Source organism: Acinonyx jubatus, chromosome F2 (genome assembly GCF_027475565.1).
Source record: "Acinonyx jubatus isolate Ajub_Pintada_27869175 chromosome F2, VMU_Ajub_asm_v1.0, whole genome shotgun sequence".
Lineage (NCBI taxonomy): Eukaryota > Metazoa > Chordata > Mammalia > Carnivora > Felidae > Acinonyx > Acinonyx jubatus.
In genome coordinates this window covers 3,813,542-3,833,240 of record NC_069394.1, presented here as the reverse complement: position 1 = coordinate 3,833,240, position 19,699 = coordinate 3,813,542, and the positions used below count along the sequence as shown (strand labels likewise).

Sequence of the window (19,699 nt, the reverse complement as noted above, 5' to 3'; positions counted from 1 at the left end):
CTCACAGAGGTGCCTGGCCCCACAAAGCCTGCCTCACCGGTGGGCCTGTGTACTAACACTCTCTCCCGGGCACAGATGCTTGGAGAAATCCACAGCCCTGTGCCGTTGCCAAGTTCCCTGGGAAAGAGGCAGGGGTTAGCAGGCAGGCTGGGCCTCCAGGGAGGCCTGGGCCACCTGTGGCCACGTGTGGCTGTCACCTGTCCTGCCGATGGCTGGCTGGAACCTGCCTCTCCACGTGCCCTCTCGAGGCGTCTGAGACACGACATCACTTGCTGACTCACCACAGCCATTGCGCACGACTCTCAGGTCGGAGACAAACTGAGCTCCACAAGGCCTCCACGTGACACATGTGCCAAAAAGACACTCTGCCGAAGTGTCCCCATGATGCAGCCCCGCCTCGAGGCAAGGACAGCCTGGCTTCCCGGACCCCAGATCCAGATTCCTGAACAGGGTTGCCAAATGCAGCAGGTGCCACAGAGGTAGGAGGATCAATGTTCAGACGCGACAGGCCTGCAGGTGGTTCTGTGCCTTGTCCCCAAATGTAGGGCTGGCCCCTCTGGAACAAGGTGGCTGCAGGAGTCTGGTTCCCGAGCTGCCTCTGGCCTCTGCATCCAGGATGCCAGGCTGTGTGTGTGCCAGGCTGTGTGTGCCAGGCTGTGTGTGGTTAAGCCACCTGGGTCCACCCACATCAGACCAGGAGTGTCCTGAAGGCAGGGATGAAGTGGAACTTCTATCTGGGTCCCCGGCACCCGGGACAGGGCCTGCTATAGACTGGATGGTCAAGTAGACAGCTATCCACTGAGTGAACGTACAAATCCCTCGATCCAACAATCTAGGTTTTCCCCGTAACCTTAGGTGACAGAAATCCCTGAGCACCTCCTACCCTGTAAGAGGAGAACAGTGAGTAAGGCCTCGCAGACTCGCACAGGTTGGACAAACCGCATGGAAAGTGTGGACCCCGTGTCGCGCTCTCCAAAGGTGAGGGTGTTGTTCCCTGAGGCAGGACACCAGTGTCACATGTCTGCTGGTCCCCAGACCTGTGACTCTCACACCCGTGCACGCAGCCGGCACATCATAGCTCGGGTCGGGGCCGGAGCGCATGGGGGGGCTGGCTTGATGATGACTCAGAAGATGTGTGCTCAAAATATCCACTGCCTAACGTAGCCAGCACCTAACCTGTATTCCCGGCTGTCAATGAAAGCACAGACCATCCCTGATATACCTAGGAAGCTACGGAAAGTGTCATCAGCTGAGGGAGGTGGCGGGGGCACAGTAATGGGACACTGAAATCAGTGTGGCAGACCGCTTGGCCTCATTTGTCACCACACCCGGCACCTACGGACCAGAAGGGAAACGGCCCTCAGGCAGTCAGGGGACGCTGGGCTCTGCCACCCGCCCTGTCCTCCCGCCTGGTGGGCAGGGCAGTTTCCAGCCACAGACGGGAGCACCTGGGAAGCCGCAGCCCAATGATGCTGACCTGGGGTCCCGCCCTAGCCCCACCCTGCCTCTGGATGCACCCCAGAACCCCAGCTTCCTCCTCCCCATGACCAACAGGCACCCAGCAATTCCGCGGTCCCCCACCCGCCTCAGAGGCAGAGAAGCGCGACCTCACTGGGATCACGGACATCTCCATAAACCCTCACTGAGGACCTGCTGCCGTCGGGGCCTCCGTAAGAGACCGAGGTTCAGAGGACTCGTCCACTTGCACGAGGACGTCACGCACGAGGAAGCAGCAGAGCCGAGGCCAAGATGCATGGCAGCCTGGTGCCAACAGCGTGCCCGTCCACGCCAGGTGATGCCACCATCACACACAGATGCTGACACGTTTGTGCTCTCCAACCGCCCCATGAAACAGTAACGACTTCAGAGATTCCTTGCAGAGGGACTGACCCCCAAACACGGAAAAGCTCTACGTGCAAGCCGCTGCATGCAACCTGCAGAAACATGAACATCTCAAAACAACCCAAACATCCAACAACAGACCAAGCACTACATGACCTCGCATCCGTCTGATGAGGTTACCACTAGGCCTTTAACAGCGAGCATTCGACAGGCCTGTGATACAGGAGATACGTTTCGTCAAGTAAAAAAAAAGAAAAAAAAAGACGCAATATACAGACACGGTCTGGGCATCTCTATAAACAGAATTTAAATTTGGGGATAGCAAAAAGGCTTAGAAATACACAAAAGTTCAATGAAATAGAGGTTGTTTTGGAAGCTGGGAAGAGGGTCATTTTTTTCTGAACACGTTTCTGATTTTGCCTGGCTTTCCGCAGTGAGAATATATTCTTTTTATCGAGTCATCTGGTGGAAAGGTCCAGATTCCAGTTGAGGGCGTCTGCCTTTGAACGTGGATCAGTCACCCCTCAGCAGGGCGGTGCCGGACAAGATGGCTGATGTGGCCGAGCCGCAGCGTCCTCGTTTAGGGAAGGACACGTGCAGCACGCGAGGGTACCAGAAGTGACCATGTGGGTCCTCGTACCTCGCCTGGTATGTTATACACACGTGCAGAGTGGTGAAAGTAACAGGCTGGATGTTGGGTGGCCCACCTGAGCCTGCTCTAAGTCAGAGAGAGGACCCTGCCGGCACAGGCCAAGCTGGCCAGCATTTGGGCAGGTGAGCGAGGGCCCGGCCGGGCTAGGCCACCTGTGCAGCACAATCTGGACCCCCTCAGGTTGGAGGGGGGTCCAGTCATGGGGCGGGGGCGGGGCAGACCCCAGGCCTGCCTGCCGTGAGGAGGGGGGTATAACCTGCAGGGTTATGGAAGGGGGGGGCACTGGCACGGGCAGCGGCCAGGGAGGAAGACCCTGTCCACTGTGGACGAAACCCAAGCCCTGGAGGCAGGGCGGTCTGGGTGTCTGAGCCTGCTCAGCTATCCACACCTGGTGGAAATAGCTGGCTCTGTCCAGGTAAGCAAGAGATCGGACATTCCAACCTGGAAAAGTGGGCTGAGGGAAGCCCCCCATGGTGCAAACACTGATTCTCTGCAGAAACACCCCCTTCCTTCCACTCAGGCTGGACGCACGAAGGAGCCCCTTGGGTGTAAAAGGCCATCCATTCACTGCTGTCACGTCGGCAGCTCACGGACTCCCGCCGGCCTTCATCTGTGGGAGCAGGGAGCCGGGCAGCGAGGAGAACCCCCCCGCCGCAGTATGTGGGGGTCTCGCAAACTGATGGGGGAGGAAGGGAAGGCCAGGAGAAAGGTTTTTCTCTTCAAGCCCCTGGGACAATTCCCATGTGTTTCTAGCAGGCAAAAGGAGGAGATCATACTTTAATTAACCAGAGAAAAGACTTGACACTAATTACAACAATATCTGGGGTATAAAAAAAAAAAACAAAAAAACACACAAACTGCTTGCTCGCATCTGACCTAAAATAGATTATATAATGAAACCGTTTCCAGAAAATAATGAAGCCTCTCACTTCAACAAAAATACACTTAGCTTGTTTCTCAACAAAGCAGTTTTGACTCCTATTTGGGAAGACACAGGCCAGGGTAACGGCTTCTGGTGCAACAGGAAGCAGACATTTGGAAAGATTGTTCCAGGTGAACTCACGGGCCGGGGACCCAGTCAGGGTGTTGACCACACAGGCACCCTTCCGGGCTGACCCCGTGTGAAGCCGTCAGAGCTCATCCAGAGAAGGGTAGGAGCAAGGAGGCTGCACACCTGCTCGCGTCCGCCACGCCAATCACTCAAGACCCAAACGCGGAGGGGGGGCGGGGCCACGCACACGAGGCCAAGTGCCGCCACGGAGGAGGTCGGACTCCGCAGCGGCTAGAACCATACGGGGTCTCGACGTCCACCGCCACACGCGTATCTGGAGGGCGCTGACCCTTTCATCGGTCTGTGCCGATGGGACACGTCTGAAGACACACCCTCGCCGTGGCCAGCTGGCCCACGCAGCCGCGCACAGGAGCAGATGCGGGCGCGGGGAGGGCCGCGCTCACCCGGCGGGGACCGGCAGGTACTCACCCCACTGCAGCGGAGCCAGCTGCAGATGCTCCAGGACAAGCTGGCTCAGGAGCCCTTCCACGCTCGCCTCGCCGGTGCGCTTCAGAGATGGGTGAGAGCCAGTCAAGGAAAAACCTGTTCCCGCCGAGCCCCAGGGACAGGAGGAGGAGTTCTGGAAATTTCTACAGACTCCCACACGGGAACCCTCCCACAGCAGATCCAGGTCACCCCTTCTTCGCCAGTGATGGCCCAACCAACCACTGAGACGTGACCTGCGGGTGGAAAACAGGCATATAAACATGGCGAGTGCCTCTGTCCCTTCAACCTACGTCAAGTAAAGCCGCTGCCGTGTAAAGAAGGGAATCCATCGGGATCATTCTGATCCAACAGCTATTCTCGCTGGCGGAAATAAGGAAAATAGAAGTCGTTTTTCCTTAATGAGGCAAACCATGGCTCATTGTTCAATGTAACCCGATGTGTTTCTGGACACGTGTTGGCTTCATGCTGGTTTCCTGTCTGCCGTGCTACACGTCTTGATGTAATCACACATATTATTACAAATGGCTCACTTAGGCCAGTTCGTAATTGAGGAAGTCAAGGTTTCTCAGCAAGTACCAGCGGATGAAGAAATTAGGTTTAGGAAGGCAGAAAATAGATGTCTCCTGGGCGCTAATATTCAACAGCCAACGCGGCGCTGACACAGATCCGCAAACCTCTTTCCCTTTCCCTACATGAATTTAAGCCACAGAATGTAAGTTGCAACCAAAAGGGAAGAATTCAGTTCCTGACACTCTTCCCTGATTAGGGAAGTGAAAAGAAAACCCTCTTCTTTCTGCTTTTAGCAAGTTAACTGCACCCAGGAAACACATCGTGGCTCTAATCCAAACCATGGGTGGACATGCATGGAGGATGCCGAAATAACTCAGGAGCTCGAACCTGGGAGGCTTACATCTGGGTGGAGATGACAGCACAGGGACAGGGGGCCGTGCCCAGCAAGATGGAGGGCAGCTGTGTGGGGACGAAGCCACGCAGGCAGGGCAGATCAGGGCCCAGGGGGAGGCACAGAGGCACCAGGGCCCCGAGGAACAGAGACTAGAGCTCCCAGTCCTTCCTGCCGAAGGGCCTGGCACACGGGGGCCACGTGATCATCTGGATGGGAGTGTCTGGGTGCAGGGACACTGAGAGCAGTGAGGACACACCAGCCGGGCACCCAGGAAAGCTCGAGAGGGCAGGGCTGAGCGTGCACGGCAACAGGACTCCGCAGGGAGAGCAGGCCGAACAGTGCAGTGACGCCGGGATCCCTGCCTCCCACTCCGCCCCTAAGTCCTTCTTCGGCTATTTAGGACTTCTTCCAAAACACCGTGTGCTCTCTCTGGATTCCATGCTTCCCGCAGCTGTGCTGTGTTCCTAGAAGTGCTTCTCCCTGCCCTCCTCCCTCAACTCTCAAGCCCTCCCTGAGCCCCGTCCCTGCTCTGAAGGCACTCGGGCCTCCCCGTGGCAGCCCGCCCCAGATGTGCCCACTCTCCAGTGCTCAGCCTAGACACCAGCCCGGCAGCTGCATGAGGGCCCAGCCCTCGTCCTGGGACTACACAAAGCCCTAGAGTTGCTCGGTGGATTCTGTCTGATGAATAAACAAACTCAGGATGGTTACACGTCCTCGACAGGTGGTACAGGAGCCCACAGCCCTCAACACGCAGCCCAGAGGCCGCAAGACCTGGAAACTTCCCTACCCTGAGCCCAGTGCCTGCCTCTAGCCAGTGCCCTCTGCAGACGCTCGGCCCCAAACTCCAGGGAACCCGTGCTGCTTGCCCCCACCACACCAGCCCGGACATCAGCTGGGCAGGCGTGAAAGCAGGCTCCTTTCGGCCAAGCTGAGCTCCCCAACAGATGTGGGAAAACGCGGGGGCACTGCGGCCCGAGCCAACAGCACCTGTCCCCTCTGTCCCTAGAACGGTGGGTTCTGGATACCCTCAACCTGGCTGTGAGTCCTGGCACCACCACTGACACCCACTGGTCAGTCTACCTACGTTCCTGGGTCTATTTCCTCACCTGTGAATGGGCGTAACAGCCCACGAACTTCACAGGACTGTCCTGAGGAATAAATGGAACTGCAGTCCGGGCCACGGTGAGCACGCCATGAATGTCCTGTCCACGCAGACCCCTCCCCGGGCCCTGACGACGTCGTGCCTGGTGCGCGGCCAACCACACAGCGCCAAGCACTGTGAGCTCCCATGTCTCGGAGGCCCCGGAGTCAGCAAGCTCGTGGGGACAGCTCTCTCTCTCCCCCCCCCCGCCCCCCCACTGCCCTCTAGGAAGGCAAGCACGGTGGTGCTGGGGACTTATCTCCAACAGAAGAGGAAACTGAGTCCTTGGAGGGAGCGAGCGTTGGTGCACACACCCGACCCCAAGGCCCCCCTGGCCCTCCTGCTCCCTCAAAGTGGCAATGGGGTGGCATTCCCGAGCAACCCCGCGGATGCCCTGGCCCCTGGGTGTGTCACAACCGCTCAGTGTCCTTCCGTCCTCAGGCCACATCCCAGTGAGGGGAGCCCACTTCTTGGCACAGAGTGTGGGCGCATGGAAGCCACGTGGGGAGGGTCCTGCCAGTTTCCATCCCCCCAGCGGCAGCCAGGGCCCCTCAGCTCCATTACCTGCATGGCAGAAAGCCCGGCATCCAGGATGCATTGCACCTCAGGGGTGACTGGCGCAGCCCCCTGCCCAAGCCAGGACAGACACACAGCGTCCCAGACGGGACCCCGCACTCAGCACTCCCACCCCCACTGCTCGGGAGCCCGGGGGGCTTACCCAGCTGGTGACAGGCTGACATGGGGAGGAGGGGGTGCGTGCCAAGACAGGCCGGATCCTCATACCGAGACTTATTCCAGGCAAGTCAAGCTCCAGAACGGAGGACCCTCTCTGCCCACATCTTCCTGCAGGCGTCGCCCCTCTCAGTTACTCCTCTGAGCCTCACTCAGGCTCTGGGCACCTGATCACACTCACAGGCCGAGAGGGGGACCCTGGCTGAATGGGGAGAGGGCCCAAGGCCACCCAGGGTCTGTTCTCTCTACTTTAAGACTGGGAGGAGAACTTGTCTCCAACATGGGACTCTGAGATCCCAGAAACTTGTTCTCCCCAGAACTGGGCATTTAGGTCCAGAGTGGGGTTCAGAAAATATCTGTGGTTGTCTGTGATTGGCCACCCGGCTCCCCCAGAGGAAGAGGGTTCAGCCTGCTGCTTAGACCACCTGCTTTCACAGCAGCTGAAGATAACGGGCCTTCTCCACCCCAGAGCCAAGGAGCATTACCTGTGCAAACAACCACTGAGTAAATGGCAACGCACTCTGCCTTCCCAGAAATTGAATGTTCTCAAGAGAAGTGCTCAATATTAAAAATGTATTCACCGGGAAGGTCTCTGTCTTAAGGAACGGGACACTGTACGGTGTTTAATTTCCATGGATAATGACTGACCGATCGTGTTTCTTCCTCTCACCCCACGGATCCGAATATTCTAATTTTAACATGGGAGACGCCGTATTAACTTACTTCTCCAGGTGAGGAATGTGACAGAAGTGATTCCAGTCAGGGAAGAGTGGAGGGCTTCTCTGGAGAGGGGAATGCAGGGCCTGGCCAACACAGGGGGGCAAAGACCCGCCCTAGGAGGGGGCAGGCACCTCACTACTTCAGTGTCGCCTCGGGGCGGGGGGGGGGGGACGTGCTCATGTGCTTGCTCACGGACGGGCGTGCGGGTGTATGCCCACGGCCAGACCAGAGCACAGCTCACCAGGCCCCTTCTTCTCGCTTGGCGCTCACGGCCTAGTGGCAACGGGCCAGGCAGGGCCGGCTGCCCTGTGCTGCCTCCTCAGACTCCCCAAATCCCTCAGGCATGTGGGCTTTTGGGGGGCAGGCAAAACGTTCAGACCCCAACCTAACCCTATGGATCCGCACGGGTGTGAGTGTGCAGACTGTAATAGCCAAGATCACTTTCTGGCTGAGGCCTGGTCTAAGCACCTTACACAAACTGACTCAAAGTCTGTCACGCACTAAGTACTATGCCAACTTTGCACACGAGGAAATGGAGGCACAGGGAGGTTGGGACACTTACCCAAAGCCACACATTCACGATTAGTGCCCAGACAGTCTCACTCCAGAGTCTATGTTCTTACTCACTGCTCAAAGCTGTTACATTGCAGACAGCAGACAACAACGTAAGACCCAGGATGTCAAAAGTTCGGTTCGTGGGCCAATGTATACACACCAGCGTAGAGTCACGAACGCCCATGTGGTATTCCGCTCCCCACCAGCACTCACTCACTCCCAGGCCTCACCCCACAGAAACCCTGACGTTGGGCCCTCTCGGCAGTGCCTAAAGGAACACAGAGAAATTACCCCCCGGGCCAGGGGCTCTCATGGGAAGAAACCAGAGCCCCCAAGACAGTCCTGACAGTCCAGCTGCCTCTCTCCAACACAGAGCTGAAGGAGAAACTGTTGTACCTCCCAGGACAGTCTCCCTTTGAGAATCCGTGAGGCAGAGGGCCGAGGGCCTCACCAGGAAGAAAGCAATACAAAAAGTGACCACACAGGAGAGGGAGGCATGGAGGAGGGGCCACCCTGACAGCATGAGGGTAGGGGTGCCTCCTCCACGTGTTAACTCACACCGCACGGCCAAGGTGCAGACACCCGCATCCCGTTTGTTATCGTAAACACAGCGGTGCGCTACAAAGCCGCTCCGTTCGTGGCTGTCCTCCGATGATCACAGGCACTGATGCCTCAACATCTATCTCCCCGGGGGCACCATGAGCACGTCTTTCATCGTTCAAGTGCCAGCGTCTTTCATGATGCCTGGGCCCCAGTGATAGCTCGATAAATGTTGACATCACCTAATGAATGAAAGTGTGAATGCACATTTGCGTGACTGTCAGCATGTAGAAGTGGGTGGCTTTCATCAGAGGCTAACTTTCACTGGTGTGCGGTGCCCCCAGCTCTCACTGCCGGAGCAAGGAAAGTAGGACCCTCTGATAGGATTACTCCAGCGTCACCGTGGGATACCCGGTAGAGCCCTCAGCACAGCCAGGCACATGTGGCTATTACAACAGTTCGGAATGTGAGGACACAGAGCCTCGGAGAGGTTGGCAACTTGCCTGCTGTGAGTGACAGAATGGCCATGAGGCCTGGCCCATTACTCAGCAGCACAGGGCATGAACAGGGAGCGTGGCTGGGTTTCTCAGCTAATAGGAGCCCACCTCCCTCTCCAGGAGGCACGAGGTAGACACAAACACACTCCCAGGCAACGCTGGCCCAGTTCTGTGGACTCCTCTGTGACCAGCGTTCAGCACTGCAAGCCTGACCATGGCCAGCACATGGCTGGTCTGCTCTGTCCCTGTCGGTCAATCAGCCAGAGCAGCACACGCTGCCATGACACCACCAGGGAGAAACACAAGCAAACAGCTTTTCTTAGAGAACTTAGAGATTTTAGGCAATAGACTCTCACCTGGGATGTGTCTCTAAGAGGGGATGGCACCTGTCAGTCCCATGCTGGGACTCCTCTTTTCCAATCCCTGAATGAATAAGATCCATGGGAAACAGGATGAGGGGTCACCTCCCTCCCAAGAGAATGATCCAGGAATGGGCCAATGCCAGCCCCCAGTGAAACCACAGACCACTGTGCAGGTACTGGATGGTCACGAAGAGTGGGGTCCTTCTTGGGATAAATCACTTCTGCTGAGTTGGTCCCCTAGGCCCTGATCCTGCCACCCACTCAGGTCAGCATCTCCCTGCTGTCACGGCCCCAGTGCTACCCAGAGACAACCTCTCTGTTGGGAAAACACATCCCCTGCAGAGTCTGATGAAGGACTAGAGCCCAGGGACTTGCCAGGCAGTGGCAAAAAGCAGTTACATTTCCCTTCGCTCCCTTTGCAGCCACCATGTGAAGAGCTACTTTCTCTTTATAAAGACAACACCAAGTCCCCCTTCCTTAGCTCATGACCATGTCCCTGCACAGCACTCTGTGATTCACTGTAATCAAAGAGATGAAGGGAAAGCAGTCTTTCACGTGTGGCGCCGGCCAGGTAAGCCAGCCTCGCTCTTTTCAGTTTGGGTTTCAGCTGCGATCTGGTGGGCCACGTGCCTCACAGGCACACAGAAGAAATTCACTCTCAAGGGTGACCAATTTCCAACATACAACACGCTCCCAGAGGAATTCTAAGTCTCAGACTCAAAGACATACATCCCAAAAGACGGGGGCTGGGGGAGGGAACAAATGTTGGGGGCATTCCTGTCGAGGCAAGTTCTGTGGCAAGCGTTCTACATGTTCCCTTCAACCGGGGTGGGGGGGGGGGGCTGTTCCAGTTGAGACAGTGCAGATGAGGAACTGGAAGCTGGGAGCACAGAGCAGGGAATCCCCCAGAGATCCTTGCACCTCAGGCATCCCAGGGCTTTCCCACAGAATGGCAGCTCCACAAAGGAAAGAGATCTTGTTCGACATTACAGCTTCCAGACGGGCCAACCTCCAAAGTTCAAAAACCCCCGTGATGGCAAAGCTATGGGAGTGCAGGCATAAGAGTCACACTCTGCTACTGGGCAAAGGAGAAAGTTTACTATGAAGATGCAAAGTTTTCCAAGGCGTGCACAGTTAAGTGGAGAAACCAAGATGCAAAACATTCTTTACACAAAATACTTTTGTGTAAAAAAAAAAAAAAATCTATGTGTTTGCAATTATAGTTTCAGTGAGAAATTCTGACATACGTGGAAGGAATGGAGAAAAACGGGCATGTGGGGATGATGGGCAAGATGGCAACACCTTTTTTTAAGATGTGTTTAGCCACGTGCATCTTTTACACATTTAAAATCAACATTTTAGAAAAAGTCAACAATACAGTTCTGCTGATAACATTATGAAACAACACCGGGAGCAGCTGAAGTCAACACGCCTCATCCCAGTCAGAAGGGAGAGGGGTTCAGCATGCAGGTTGTCAGTGGATTTGAGTTTAACATGCACATTTTCATGTTTCTTTCTTTCCTGATTCCCTCCAGGGGTATCAGATTAAGACTTCAGAACATGGTATATTACTTCCTCTTAGGGAAAAAAAAAATATGCCAGACTTTCGAGGCAGATCTCACCACAGTGCTTGAAACGTAGAAATCGTGCCTACTGGACAGGGCCAGGATGAGGAGTTTTGAAATGATTATCAGAGGAGCAAGTTAGCGTGTGAGTAGTTACAAAGTTGCCAAATGGCACTGGGGCTCTGGAAACCATTCCAATAGCATATTTCTGTATTAATTTGCTTTCGGACATGAGCCATAAAATTATACAGCTGAGCTAATAAAGCTAATTACCTGCATGCACGCCCCTCCCTTTCAGCCCCATAAGCCACCAAAAAACAGCCTGCTGTCTGAGCCTGGACCCAAATGCAAAGCTGGCTGACCAGTCAGTCATGCAGCTGCCCTCATCACCTGCTAGTACACGCAAGACCGCAACGTGGCCGTAGCGAGGGTGGAGGTGGAAGCGGTCACTAAATGATGATGGTGATTCTAATCCCTGTCATCATTTCTGTTAGAAAGAATGCTTCCAAAGTGCTTCCCATGAGAAAGGCCCTTTGGTAAGGAAGTGATACGTATCATTGCAATTTAATGCTATCTTTAAGACTTCAGAACCCAATGGATGTAAGGTAGGAGCTGCTATTTCTATTTCAAAAAATTCTTTTCAACTTGGGCACAAGGTGAGAGCAAGAAAGGTGACACAGCCGTGAGGCGGCAGGATCCAGGTAGTCTGACCCTGCAGCCCCCAATCGGGACCCCACTTTCTGACAGCTTCCGGTAAACACTGGATCAATTCTTCACGGTACCCTCGGTGTGGACCCACAACCTCCACACCGGACAGACAAGGATCTTTCTGTGCACAGGGCTGGGTCAAGCCAGAGCCCAGAGGCTGCGGGGGTGGTGGAGCTGGCCATGCGGGGAACTCTCCGTGGTGCTGAAAATGCTCCCTGCCTTTAAAACCCTTTCTGGACACCCAGGACACAGCAATCACATCTCCAAGCAGTCTGCATGTCTTTGTCCTGAGATCCTGCTCCTGTCCCTTAGGAGGTCAAGGATGCGATGCCGCAGCAGGACTGTGGAGCCCCTGTTGGCATGGACCCAGGCTTTGTGGGTCTCCTAAACCACACCCACATATAATGATCAACAATCTGTGTGCCTGAACCAGGAGAACACACAAGCTCCCAGCTCAGGTTAGCACAACCCACATTCTGCCTCTGGGGTTCCCAAAGGCAGTATCTAACTCCCAGCAAGAAATGCCAAATGTCCTTTATGGTGCCCTCCATGCTTGCCATTTCTGCCTCAAAAACACTGCTGAGTTACCTAGAGTCACTGCTGTTGGCTCACTCCTACTGGTCACAAACCCTTGAAAGGTGGTGATCCATGAGCCCAGGGTCTGGTGCTGGACCTTGCTCAGCATGAACTTCTGCCCTCCCCTCCCCAAACTAGCAAGGTCAATAAGCAGGCAGCCATATCTTCCCAACTGCTTAGCTGAATTCAGAGGACTGCTTGTGGTCGTAAGCCCCAGGAGAGTAGGTGTCGTCTCTGGTCACCAGCACTGTGCCTGGCACACCGTAGGTGCTCAATAAATGCCTGCCTCTTTTCCCTGAGCACGTATTATGTGTTAGCTACCTACAAATCATCTCATACAGTCCTTACAACAATGGCAGATTGATGAAACCTCTTCGAGGATACTAAGAAACTTTTCCAAAGCCACATAGCCAAGAAGAGTGTGAGGTTCACATGCAGTTGATTCCAAGTGCACTGCTCATTCCCTGGACTTTCTCCGCACATGCCACATGTTTCCAGGGAGATGTGTCTTAAGTCCACTGTGTAGCAGATGGAATGGGTCAGGATCTCACCTTCAAGACATCTTCAAAGCAACAGACTCAAGACGCCATGGGGCCCCAGAAGGCACCTTGCTGAGGTCAAGATTCTCTTGGACCCTAAATGGCTCACTCTTCCTCCTGTGAGGTGATCCATGAAGTCCTGGGGTAGGACCTAAAGGTAGTGGGCACCCAGATGTGTCCAGCAATATTGGCTCAAGCCCACAGGGCTTGGGTATGTCCCACAGATGAGACAGTGTGGTACCTAGTTCTAGCACTGTAAGGCATGTGTTAAGTGAGGTCCCCTTCTGGAAGGTTTAGGGCTAGGGGAGGAGGAGGAGAGATGATGCTTCCTGCATGGCAAGAACAGCCCCAAACTGGCCAATGATGAGTACCAACACGAACCTAGCAGGCCATCCCTAAGCTCTGGGCTCCCACCTAATTCCCACTGTAGCACTGGTTACCCAGGCTCCAGACATCTGTTGCTATAACTGATTCCCCAACTAAGCCAGGGTGAGCACCCTGGGGGCAAAGACCAGGTTTCCTGCCTCTAAGTCCCTAATTCAGACCTATGGAGTTGAGAGGCAGTAAAAGTCAACTAAGTAAGTTTTTCCAGGAATAACGTAGAAGGAATTGTACTGGTAGCTTTAAGTTATATCTCTGCTGGGCCACAGTTTATCATCACGTCGCTACCTGCACAAGCTTGGGTCAGTGACCATTTACTGAGCACCTACTGTGTACCTAGACCCTTGAGTGTGCAGTCCATGATGACACAGCACCCTGAAGGACACCATGGTGAGGACATGTCTGAGCTTCATGCCCACCCCATGCGAGAGCTGTGCAGCAGAGAGGAGACATATGCTTACAGAAGATACACAAACATAATGAGTGACCCCCATGCTCAGAGAGACCTCATTCTATATTCCTTTTCCACACTCAAGGCTCAGAGTGCCGCCATTATTCTGGTTTTCCTCTGTAGCATTTTACCTAGCTAGCTAGCTAGCTAGCTAGCGTGTGTGTGTGTGTGTGTGTGTGTGTGAAAGCATGTGCAAGTGTGCGAGCGGGGGAGGGGGAGAGGTAGACAGAGACTCCCAAGCAGGCTCCACACTGTCAGCACACAGCCAGGTGTGGGGCTCAATCCCATGAACCATGAGATCATGACCTGGACTGAAATCAGGAGTCAGACGCTTAACCGTCTGAGCCACCCAGGCGCCCCTCTGCCTAACATTTTAGAGCAGAAATAGATGTCAGGTGTCTGTAGCCCAACAGGAACCCCAGTCCTAGCAGTGATCCTCCATATGTTAACTCGACACCCTGTGAGAGCCTCACCAAGAACACGAGACAGCAGAGACAGACCTGCACCGCCCTGTACATCTTTGCAGGTTCTTGCACCAAATTCCCAAAAGAAGGCAGCGGAATCGCACGATACAAAAACAAACACGTCCTGGAGACACCATGCCCAGAGAGCAGCGGGGTGAGGAGCACCAGAGCCATCTTCCTAAAGGGAGTCTCATGACAATGCTCCCTGGCCCAAAATCCTGCTGTGGCTACTCGCTGCTCGTGGGATAAAATCCGACTCCCTAGAAGTTTATGCAAGTTCCCCATGGGTGTTTCCGTGACCTCCCCCCCCCCCCCCCCAACGTTTTGCACATCTCACTCCCGAGAACATGTACCAGCCACGTCAAACTACCAGTACTTCTTACAACAGATGGTGCTGCCTCCTGCCTTGGTGCCTTGACTCGCGTCCTCTCCCTGCCTGGAACCCTCTTCAGTCTTTCTAGTGAGCACACCCCAGTCTCTGGAGCTTAAACTCCACTTCACCTGGGACGTCCTCTCTGACCCATGCCCAGCCTGGAAGCCAGCCCTTCCTCCCCCGCTGGCTGTGGTGGCTGAACCCTGGAGTATCTTTCCTGAACTGGTCACATGCATTTGTCCCCGTGTGCCTCCACCACTGCAGCGTGTGCACTGTGATTCATACCAAGTACCTGTTAATACCTACTCCGTGTACTGTGCTAGCTGTCGTGGACAGAAGGCTAACCAAGACGAGAGTCTTCCTACTTTTAAGGAGTTCAGTCTGTTGTGTAAGGATTATATGTTATTATTACTCACCATTATTAATTAAACTTAATATGTGGGCACAGTCTTTTTATTTACAACATTCTCCATGCATACTCAGTTAATATTCTATGTGTCTTGAGAACCATGAATGTTTGCTTCCAAATCTTTGAAAAGCAGCTAGATGCAAGGAAAATGCAGGAAGTTAATAAAATACCTTCCCTCTCATCTTCTGCTAGACCATTAGCAGTGAAATACTTGGGAATGTACTGCAATTTGAAAACACTGAGCAGTTTTTTGAGGTCTTGTCTTTATTCGTGTGACTCAAGTTTACCATGAATTGGTGTTCTGTTACAGAAAAAAGTGATTGCTCAACCAACTATTCCCTGGGGGAACCTGGAGCCCAGTGGGTCACCAGGCTCTCCTCTGAGCCCACAGGCCTGAGTTCTAATGGCCTTGCCTCTCACAGGAGAAAGCAGTGCCAGGATCAGAACTCTTAGTTCTTACCCACAGCCTTCTGAGCAAAAGCTGGAAACCCATCACACGAGAGCAACTGACAGTCACTTCCAAGTCGGCTTCTAGGTGAGTGTCCCAGAGAGGGTGCTCTCAGAAGGGGTGGGGCTATACCTCAGGTGACCCCCAGGAAGATGGGCGTCTGCACCCCACGTGCCAGATCTGGAAGAACTACAGGTGCAAGGACTTCGACCAGGCCCACTTCAGCTCAAATAAATGAGAAGATTGTCATAAATAGAAATTACACTAATGGAAAGGCTGCTTTGAGTGATTACTGAGCCTCTTTCCCGTGACCGTGTTTTCTAATCTGCCTCGTGAACTTTGAGAATGCTGACGTGGGCTGTTCTCCTCTCAGTAGGGGCGCCCGCATCTCGGCTCAGCTCCCTGGTGTCAGAGGCCCAACTGGACGCAAAATGCCATGCAGCGTGGTGAGCTGCCAAGGGGTAGTCTGCAGTGGCTCAGCTCTGCACGTCTTGTGGGGCTGCGGGTGGAGCAGGTGAAATGGAGGAGGACTCTGTGCGGGGTGGGTACAGTACCAAGCAGCAGGGTGCCCAAGGAGCAGTGCAGCCTCACTCGGCCTCATCTGGAAAATGGGGGTAATGCGGAGACCTTGGCAGTGACCAGATGCTCTTCTGCCGTCCCCAGCCTGGAGCCAAGAGCACAGACTCTGAAGCCAGACGACTGGGGACGAATCCCAGCTCTGCCACTCAGTACCTGGCGACCTGGAACAAGTCAGTGTCCTCACCTGTGGGACGTGCATAAAACTACTTCCTAGGGTTTTAGTGAAAAGCAAGTGAGTCAATCCAAATAAACCACTCAGAACAGTGCCCAGCACCTGGCAGGTGTTATATGGGCATTAGCGCTCACAGTGACTGTCACACCCAAAGGACAGAGGAAGGAGCAGGCTTGCACCCATACACACTGTGCATATCGATTCGGGTAATGTTTACACACACACATCGTCTGCGACAGGCACACACCATACGCCCCACCCCCACGCCCCACACACACCATGGTGCACACGCATCACACACAGATCTGAAACAGTGCTTTGCATCTGGGGAAGCCCTTCTTCACTCTCACGAGCCAAATTTGAAATCTATGCTGGGTGCCAAACCTTGATTCTTTTCAAAGTAACTGGCTACCGTGTCTGGATTGGGGGAGGCAGCAATCAAACCCGCGTCGTCCTCACCTTCCTCCCTCTGCGCACCGCAGGCCAAAGAGCCCGGGCCACGGCACCGCACTGGTGGTCGGTGGAACCTTCTCCCGGGCTGGCGAGGCTCCTCTGTGAGATCAAAGACCTCTGAGCCCAGTGATTACCAGCAGCTGGAGAAGCTAACCTCCCTGATGGCAGACACAGAAGGCAACCCTGTACTGCACTTAAGATGATCAAGCAGCCAGCTGTACTGACGACAGGAGCTATTTGTACTAAATTCATCTAGATTAAACCGCTTCTCCGCACAGGACTACTAGGAGAGCACGGCGTGCTGGGTTTTAAAGGAATCTTGTTTTAAGACATTTGATTTTTCTCAGGGGGTGCGAAGACACAGCCCCACGAAGCAGCATCTTGGAGAATAAGCCACAAGCCAGGTGGCGAGAGTGAAGAGTAAAGGGCAACCCCCCCCCACCCCAACACACACGGCTCCATCTAGGCCTCGCCTTGAAGGGAGGAGGAATCAGCTGAAGGCAGATTCCCCTTCACGAGAAGAGTGCAGTCTGGAAAACTGAGAAGCCAGGCATAGCTGTGTTCCAGGCCGGCTGTCCTGGTCAAGACCAACTGAACTGAGGACACTGTGCCTATAGTCTTTAGGCTTCTGCTTGTCAAGCCTAGCAAAAACCAGTCACAAATGTCACAGCCCGTGGAGCTTCCTGGGTTTGCAGAGGGCGACTGGTGTTGGCAAGGCCAGACGCAGACACTGCCTAGCAGCGCACAGGCTGGGGCTCCTGGGCCCACGCATGACCCCACGCTCAGAACAGCCGCACTGCTCCGTGTCCTGCCACGTTCTGGTTACTTAGGTTCACGTGACCTCGGCAGGCTGCGAGGACTCTCCACCTCCCGCGCTGGGATGTGAATCCCCAGGCATCTGAAACCCGGGCTGCAGTTGGGCTCCTTGAGCCTCTACCTGGCCCACAAAGCAGCCAGATGGTGACAAACGGTCTCCAGACAGCACGGAGGAGACGCGTGTTTGTCAGGCCACCTGGTGGAGACGCTGCCCAGATGGCCCAGGTCACCGGAGCCGGTGCACCTGGCTCTTGTCATGAAACCTACACGGGGTCGGATTCCGACGCGTCAGCGAGTATCCCACCGACCCCTGAAATGCTCCTTGGAGGGACATTTGCAACGAAACCGGGAAAAGGAGAAGGTGAGAGGACTCCAGGCTCATCCTTCACCTGTTTCCACCACAGATCGTCCGTGCACGGCTGCCCTCTGGAAAAGGAGCCAGGCTTCAGAGATGACTCACCCTGTGCGTGCAAACTCCCTTCACACACGCCACAGCAGCGGGCACAGCACAGCAAGGCTGGTAACCATGCAGTCTGCAGCATCAATGAGATGGAAGCTGTTCATTCGCCACGGGTTTTAACACCTACGTGCCGGGGAGGACACGTGGCTCTGTCGGGTCAGGGTCCACACCTGGTCTCGCTCATCACGGAGGTCCCTGGTGCTGAGCGCAAGCCCAGCACACAGCGGGCCACCAGTCAACAGCTGCTAAAGGAAAGGCTGCGATGTGGCTTCAAGGACAGCACGGCTGGGCACAGGAGACGTGAACTTTGGGAAAAATAAACCTCCCTGCACTTTGCAAGGCCTGTAGCAAACAAGACCTAGGCACAGAGTGCTGCTGGAGTCCAGCAGAAGGGGCGGCTCCAGCCGCGCGAGATAGGAGAGGTCAGTGATGGACCAGGCTCCTCGGGAGACTGGAAGCGCAAGGTCAACCACAAAGGATGAGGAAGACGCATCATCAAAGGATGAGACACTGACGGACACTCTCCTCTCCTGAATTACAAATGCAAAGTGAAAACAGACACAGCCGATCTCCAAACGCCCCAGAACCGGCCACTCTGGGGGACTCTCAGAACGGCAATCCCAGACCCTTGTGGCAGGTCCCATCACAGGTGGAAGTGAGGACGTGGGCAAGGCCTGGCCCACGGACTTTTGTGCAGGATGGTCCTCCTGTGAGGCCAGGTCACAGGAGCAGGGCGGTTCTGGCAGCAGGAGAGGGGGCCCACAGTGTGGACACCTCCCAACGTTAGAAACTAGGCTTACACCTGGACAGTGAGCCTCACTTCAAGTAGCCAGTAAGAAAATCACACAGGTTTTAGGATCCTGGCTATCTGGCCAGCTGTGTTGCTCTCAGGTCAGTTACTTAACTTCCAAGATGCATTTATTTTGAAAACCAGAGTACTATCTGTTTTGCAGGTTCGGGGTTAGAAGAAAATGCTAATATCTCGGTTGATACCTGGGAGATGATCAAAAGGGCAATAGGATTATTAGAACTAAGCCTAACAGCTAATTGAGCAAGTGTTCTCACCTGAACAGACAAGGACAAGGGCCCCTTGGGCCACAGCCTCTCCGTGGGGACACTGGAAACGGCAGAGCTGGGCCTCTGACCCCGGGCTCCAGCCCCAATAGTGAGGCATCTTTGGTCCCATCCCAAAGCCAAACAGGTACTTTCTGGATTATGTGTGGAAGGCTATTATCTGCTACCAACAAACTTAGCTATATCAAGGTTTCCAAAGTTCAGTAAAGATTGCCCAGGAGTGGTAGCCAGCAGGTAAGAAGGTGGAAAGGAGATTGCGCAAAGGAGTTGAAAGTAAGGGTGTATTGCATCGATGAAGTATCAATGTCTGCCACACGAGCCCAGCTCTCCAGGCCAGATGCTGCCTGTGCAGGCTGCTCTCCCACCCCCCTGGGAAACCGCACAGACATTACATGGACGTGGTTCCTCTTGAGAAAGAGGAAAAGTCCCTTTAAAAATTACCAGGCTGGGGAGCCTGGGTGGCTCAGTCGGTTGAGTGTCTGACTCTTGGTTCTGGCTCTGGTCATGATCCCAGGGTCCCGGGATTGAGCCCCACATTGGGCTCTGTGCTGAGCATGGAGCCTGCTTGGGATTCTTTCTCTCCGCCTCTGCTCCCCCCCCCCCCCCCAGTTCACTTGCACTCTAAAATTAAAAAAAAAAAATGAATGAAAACAATTACCAGCAAAGGTTGGTGATGAGGAATGGGTCATGCAGGAGAAAGAACTTCCTAACAGATTTTTGAGTATGGCAGGGAGGGGGAGGAGGGGAGGAAGGCCCAACTCCAGGCACAGCGCAGGAGGCCTCTAGAC

The 19,699-nt window shown here is 54.6% G+C and overlaps 1 protein-coding gene across 6 annotated transcripts in view; it reads right to left on the bottom strand.

Annotated features, from left to right (window-relative positions):
* TRAPPC9 (trafficking protein particle complex subunit 9) overlaps positions 1 to 19,699 on the bottom strand; it is a 566,520-nt gene that overhangs the window by 114,374 nt on the left and 432,447 nt on the right. For all 6 annotated transcript variants that reach the window (XM_053208248.1, XM_053208250.1, XM_053208253.1 and 3 more), the window contains one exon: positions 3,975 to 4,075. In XM_053208248.1, the coding sequence (XP_053064223.1) occupies positions 3,975 to 4,075 (101 nt within the window). The remainder of the gene's footprint in view (positions 1 to 3,974; positions 4,076 to 19,699) is intronic.